General features: G+C 40.5%; 1 protein-coding gene across 5 annotated transcripts in view; it reads right to left on the bottom strand.

Moving 5' to 3' along the window:
* Positions 1-1,652: 1,652 nt before the first annotated feature.
* Positions 1,653-7,057, bottom strand: part of LOC120785277 (C-terminal binding protein 1) — a 35,190-nt gene continuing 29,785 nt past the window's right edge. For 4 of the 5 annotated variants that reach the window (XM_040119858.1, XM_040119859.1, XM_040119857.1 and 1 more), the window contains 2 exons: positions 6,023-6,137; positions 1,653-4,749 (listed from right to left, as the gene is read on the bottom strand). In XM_040119858.1, coding sequence (XP_039975792.1) covers positions 4,554-4,749; positions 6,023-6,137 — 311 coding nt within the window. In that variant the 3' untranslated portion in view covers positions 1,653-4,553. Of the gene's footprint in view, positions 4,750-6,022; positions 6,138-6,167 lie in introns of those variants that run through there. The other variant, XM_040119860.1, reaches the window with a different exon arrangement.

Genomic DNA, 7,057 nt, shown 5'->3' with positions numbered 1-7,057 from the left:
CTTTCCATGTCCCATGTCTGAAGTCAGCCACGTACGGTTCAAGATGAGGTTTCACCTGATTGGCAGCAAACAACCATTGTACTCCTCCAATAGACAAAGACAGCAGAAGAATAGATTTGGCTTCTGCCTCTCAAAATTTCAACTTCTAACTGTTGAATAGATTCTTGAATATTTATGCTGTATCCTATTTCTACATAAAAACCTTTATTCTAACTTAGGTCACTTGGACAAGCAGTAATCTATAAAAGACTGTAATCTACATTTACTGAGGTATGAGACACTTACTTTTCTGACTAGAATCAGACCATATCCAATTGATTTCCTCTCTACAAATATATGATAGGAGGAACACTTATGTAATCGCAAGTAAACTTGAGTTCTCGTTTGGTCAGTCCAATGATTTCAGTGTTTTGGATGACATTAGATTCATCTTGAGGCCTGTAAATCATTGCTTTTTTTATACCCAGCTCTACACCACACACAAACACAGGCAGTGCAAAAGATATTTCACACATTATAATTTATTTCCACACCTTATTAATTGATATTTCACGTAATGGATGTTGAGTTTATTGTATGAGGTCTGATTTGATGACACTAGGCTTTATATTTGACCAGTCAATAACTAAGTGGTTGCTGGCAAGTATGTGCTTGTCTGCCACAAGAAGCGTTGACAACCACTGTACTGTGGTGAAACAGGTGCACTGTATATGTCTTGAGGAACCCACAAAGATGCATAGAAATGTGTTGCGTGAATAAATTAAACTGGGAAACAGACGCAGGTAGCAGAGCCAATGCAGATTCAGAGGTTAAAGCCGGCTCGCATGTCTGTCTCCACAGCAGGAATGTAGCAGCTGTGCTGGTGACACCTGGTGGAGTCATTTGGTAACTGGTACTTATCTTGGGCAGAAAGACCATAAGTAAGTGCTTTTACTTTTATAAAAGAGGAGCACAACAATTTAATCGTGCATTATTACTTATTCGGAAAAAAATTCAGAATTTTGTTAAACCAGTTATGTGTCATTTTCCAGTAACAGCATTTGAGCAGTTTTCACATTTAGTTAGCAACCCGCCCACTGTTTGAAGCACTGTTAGCATGTTAGCATAAGCCCAGTGTGAAAAAAGACCAATGCTCTGTCTCATTTCTTCACCTCTCCTTCACTCCCAGTAAATTTACTGAATTGTCATCGGTCATTGATGGACACTGGAATAACTAAAAAAAAAAAATTTAACAAAATTCAATAAGCCTTGGATCAAACAAGCTTTGTTTGGGTACAACAAAGGTACAACAAATTAAAAATTTGTTGTACCTTTAAAAGTTGCATTTGCAATTACTTCCATTTCTAAATTGATTGTATAATTTCCCTCCAGTATTTCTTGTATAATTACTGCCAAAACACACAACTTAGTTTTAAGTTTATTACATAGTGCATACTTTAAAGGTTCAGTTTGCAGTGTAATTGGGATACAGCAGGTCTCTCAGGCCACATTCCTGTCCAAGCTGCAAAAGACACTTTAGAGGAACTTTTGATGTAGCATTTTCCAACATAATCAATTTTCACTTGTATTATTAAATAAATGCTATTCGAAAGTTAGCCACCTCCAAAAACAGCAACCTCTAAAATAAGATCAGTAAGACACAAAGTCACCTTTCCACAGTTTATTTCTTTTTAAAATAATTCATACAAATGCATACAGTCACAAACATATCTTTGTCAGGTTGTCAGTCTTGACCAAAAATAATGATATTTACTGTAGAATATAGAATATGTATACTGTATATTGCTACGCCTACTACTTTACCATAAAGGGGACCAAGGTAGGCAACAGTGGACTGTATGTTACTACCAGGGATGGAATTTCAAGGAGCACCTCAACACTTAAAAAGCTAGTCTGCTGTTTTTACTTGTGGCACCCATCGGTTTGAATTAGGAATGCTTAGAATTATATTACGAAACACTAGCAAAGAGTTTCTCTCCCACATAACGACAGGCATCCGGTGAGGAAAGATTAAGAGTAAAGTTCAAAATATTCCATCATCCCTTTCAGGATTTTGGGGGCTCCAGCCTGACAGTGATATTTAAATGTCTCCTCAGTACCCTCTGTACAAGATGCCCCGTTCAGATTCTGACCAGTGAGAACTCAACACTAGCCTGGGCTGCAAAATACTCACCAAAGGCTAGTGAAATTTCCATCCCTGATTGCTATGCTTACTACCTCACCATGAAGACGACCAGGTAGGCAACAGTGAACTGTTTTTTTTACTACTCAGCTGCTGGCAGAAGGGGATCGAGAAAGCACCATCACTTAGCTGGCCTGTTAACATCAACAACACATGAGCTGGGATCAGTAATAAGTATTCCTGATGGTAAAGAGTTTCAGATCGTTTACCTCTGACCTATCAGTTCCAGCCTTTTGTTTACATTATGGGAATGTAACCAGTAAAAACCTACTGGCTCAGTTTGCTACCTCAGATGTGAAGCATTTTTAGTTTTTTACTTCGTGTTTTAGTTGTGTATAGAGATGGCGGTCTTTGCAATGATGCCGCGTGGAAAGTACTAGCCACCACCCCTCCTCCCAGTGCTGGTTTTTTTTAGACACAGATACAACCAAGTCACATTGACACAGGCAGGCAGAACACCATATGTACACATAGACACAGAGGCCACAGAGGGTGGCTAAACGGTATACTCAAGAAGGAGCCATCGTGAAATGTTAAAGGGATACTAGTCCGGAGCAATCTGTACATTCTGACATGCTATCATTACACATCTTTACTTCACTGTGCATATATGATGTCTCTCACTTCTCTATAAAACCATAGTTTTTTGTTCAAACCAACAGGTTGTTACTCTTTCACAAAGCATTTTAAAATGAGAAGCCATAAAGCATTTTCAAAAGTCTTAAAAGGTCGACTTGGGAGGAGATCAAAAATATGAAAATTTGGTTTGACCTAACTTCAGGCACACAACTGTTCCTCATCTGTCTTTAACTGCATGTGACATCTGTACAAGTGAGTTGAACTTCATATACGAACCAAAAATTGTTTGGCAAGAAGCAGAGCAGTTGAATAAGTTAGTTTTCTGAATGCAGTTGTTCACAAGTCTGTTGGCTGATCTGACATATCCAGAGCTAGAAGGGCACCTTCAGTAAAATACTCATTTAACCACATGAAGCAATGCTGTGTATCCTTTTTAAACCTTGGTGTGCTGAACTGCTCATGCTCCTTGAGCTGGACAATTACTATGTGATAGTGGAAGCACTGGATCATTAGACATGAAGAAGACAAAGATAAGTACCTTTTATGAATATGATTCTCAAACTGTAAGCTGCTACAAACTCTGAGTAAATCACCTTATGGACAGCCTGCTATGTCTTACAGAGTAATTAACACAACCACTCTATTTTGCAATTAAATATTGCGGCTTGGTATGAAGTCGCCCTAGCCAAGCATACCATTTTGCCACCTCCCTACAGCCTTCCCTCCCGCAACCCCCTCAATTTGGGTCAAACATTTACACTAGTCCCAAGAGCAAAATGCACATACCCCTTTAACAAAACAGACAAAAGCAAACATTAGATCGACTTTAGCTCTGGTTTAAAGTTCTTTTTCTAATGTAGCGGGACACAAAAAGGCAAGCAGGTAGAAAAACAAAAGCACTAAGTGGCATAAAAAGGAATTTTTAAAACAAAAACAAAAAATCAAAAATAATATACCAACTGCGGAAACTTAATTTCCTGAGATGGTGTGCAAAAAGCTGCCTCTTTTTTGGGGGCTTGTTAATTTGGGGACACATTAAAAAAAAAACAACAAACAGATATTGTATTCTCAAACCAGTTTGGCTACATAGAGAAATCACATAACTCTTGTTTTTGTTAAGACTGGAATACAAATATCGGTATCTTGTTGTAAGTCTAAAAACTGTACACAGACAGGTTACATTCATCTTATAACCTACTACTTTGCTTGTACATCAAATTAAGGAAATGACACAGAAAAAGGAGAGAAAGACATGAAACCTGCTCCTCTAACCTTGGACACACTACAGGCTAAGACAGCAGAATTTGATTCAGTATTTTTTTCTTTCCAAATCAAGAGAGAGTTATTGTCTTCTTTCTTTGTTTGTTTATTTTTTTTTACTTCTGGCAGAGGAAACTATTTAAAACTTGACTAAAGTTGTTATGTGAAGATCAACCTGCAGACCTTGAGTTTTACAGTCTTTCTCAGGACCTCTGGTTGGGGCAGAGGACAACTGTCTCGTGCTTTGATTAGAGCATTTGACAGCTATCCACTCCTCCTCCTCATCCTCTTTATCATCTTCCTCTTCTTCTTCCTCTTTGGAGTGTGAACTGGCTGCTGAGAACCAATTGCCAGAGAGTTGTGAATCGATTGTTTTAGGGACCTCAACCTGTCGATCTGACACTCTCCGAACCCGTCTGATAACAACTTGTCGCTAGGGAACTTACTGCTTTGACACCGGTTGCCATGCCGACCCCCTCCATTTACCAGACAACACGGGCAAGCGCGTGTGCGTTTGTGCGTGTGTGTGGGGCTACAGCTGGTCATTTGGGTGCTGCTCTCTGTCGCCCTCTGGTGGCTTCCCTGTGTTTTGTCCAGGAGACGGGGCATGAGGAGGGTGTGTGACGGCGGGCGGGAGGGTATGTGTGATGGGCACGGCGCTGGGCACGATGCCTTCAACTGGAGGCGGGAGGCCGCCGGCTGGCAAGCTCACGACTCCTGGGGGATACCTGGAGGAGAGAGATACGAAACTGAGTCATGAAAGTACAACCGAAACGGCAGTTAAAAATATGTGACCGCTTCTGAAACTCTGACATATTTTTGACAGCTCTATAGCTCTATTAAAGGATGCCTCCAACTAAATTACAAAAAAATCCATAGGGGTATCTAGCCATGAGGACTTCATCTGTGGTGCTCGCTTGAACAGCACCATCTCTTTCTTCATTACTCTGGATAACATACTGTCAACTGCTTTCATAGGGACTGTCTCTGAAGTGGAAAGTAATTCCTATGAAATGCTGTTGTTGATTTTTTTAAATGTAATTTTTCCGTGCTGGTGAGCACCAGAAACAAAATTTGATTCAGCTCGACTGTATTGAGGGGCCTGAAAAATCCACAGAAAAATATATCTCAAAACCATCTTCATGGAAAACTCCACTAGGGGTAAGTGAGAAAATAAATTCTTTTCTAATTTGGGTAAATTGACCTTTAAAGAAATTATAGCCTTCATCACAGCTTCTTTTTTCATCGCTCTCCCATGATATTTTGTAGAAGGTCCTGCGGCGTTTTGCATAATGCATGAAGAAGAAAGGATCTGTGAAGCCTCATCCCCAGCGTCAACAAAATACTGAAATGTTAGTGCAGTTTTAGTGTTTTAAGAGAATGCAGTTAGCCTTTTTTGACAGCTAGCAGCCACAGCACAATGGGTTACAAGAAACATTAAATCAGTGATGGATCAGGCTTCATATCAGTGATATTGATCCATTAAAAATGCCTCGATCAGCCCTCAATTTGGTGCTGCAGGTCAGCAATTGGCGTCCCAAGTGACTGAGTGACAGATGAAAGAACCGTTAGGGCGGGAAAGATGCAAGCTGTGCCTTGATGTTGATATTTGTTTGCTTTTGAGGTCACTGAGGTATTGGTGGATGCTGGCAGGGTGTATCCCAACCCACTGGGTTGTAGCAACTGTACATTTCTGTGGATGACTGTACCTGGCACCACTGACTTACAGAGATATACAGAGACACAATCCCAAAAATATGTAACAATACATTTGTGGAATTATCTGTGAGCCATAAAACACTGTAATTGGCCTTAAAGTAAGGCAGGAACATGCTGTGTCTAACACTATTTACATTTGAGAAAGAAATAAAACATTCTGCTGCCATTTGTATCAATTCTGTATTTCTAAGATTTGGCAAACTCGTATGAGCTATCCAGGATTTGGGAAAAAAAATTCAAACTGCACTGATCACTAGAATTCTCCATTCATTGTGTTGTTACCTATAAGCCCCATTTAGCTCGGGGTGGACGGTAGCTGGGTCAACTCCTGCCCAGTGGTTGTTCTGGGTGAGGAACTCCTTATTCACACAGTTCTTCAGACTGTCTGGGATACGACCTAAAAAAAAACAAAAAAAAACAGAGAGAGCGCAAAAGAAGAAGAAAGTGAGAGAGAAATATAAATGACTAAATTTAAAAAAAAACTTAAATAAATATTCCAGTGTTCTCTAAGGTAAACGGAGAACTACTCCATTTCAGAACAAGTGTGATTTATTTATTTAGTTATTTTCAACCTCACTACGGGAGGTTGCAAAGGTAGCTATGGTTCTGTGAATTCCTGGACGACTACCAGCGGCAGTAAACAAAGGGGATATGTCTCCTCGCGCTCTGCGCAGGTTGAGATCTTATATAGACAAACCCGCGTGCTACCTGCAGTTATAAATATTATAATATATATATATATAATATTTTATATTTATAAAATGTGGTAGCCTACATCTGGCCTCTCAGAATTTTCTTGCCCTGAAAGGTTCAGAGTGACCAGCAGTCATCCAGGAATTCACAGAACCATAATTAACTTCCATTCTGTTTCACGTCTTCCTGGCTGCCAGTGGCAGTGAGCCGTGTGGATGACTCATACCAGTACTGTCACGTGGACCCAGTACCCACCCACTGGTCAACTTGTAGAAGCCGCAGGCGGAATGGCTGACATGAGCGTGGATCCAAGGGCCACATTAAAGCAATAGAACCTCGAAAATGTAAAAGGCGCTGTCCAGGACAGCGCCACACAGATCTCCCCTAGTAACATCTTCCTCATTGACACCCTGGTAGAATGACAGATAACATCTGAGGGGGCAGATTTATCTGCTACTTCATAAGCCTGTTTGATTGTTTCAACAATCCAGTGGGAGAGCCTTTGATTAGACAGTGCCTGTCCCTTGTTCTCTCCACTTACAGCACACAAACAGCTGCTCCAGGCACCTAAAGCTCTCCGTCGCTTCAGAGTACAGCTGCAATGCCCAGACTGGACCCACTTGT

Source organism: Xiphias gladius, chromosome 23 (assembly GCF_016859285.1).
Source record: "Xiphias gladius isolate SHS-SW01 ecotype Sanya breed wild chromosome 23, ASM1685928v1, whole genome shotgun sequence".
Classification (NCBI taxonomy): Eukaryota; Metazoa; Chordata; class Actinopteri; order Istiophoriformes; family Xiphiidae; genus Xiphias; species Xiphias gladius.
Note: the sequence above shows the minus strand (reverse complement) of the source record. Positions and strands in the feature narration are given on the sequence as shown.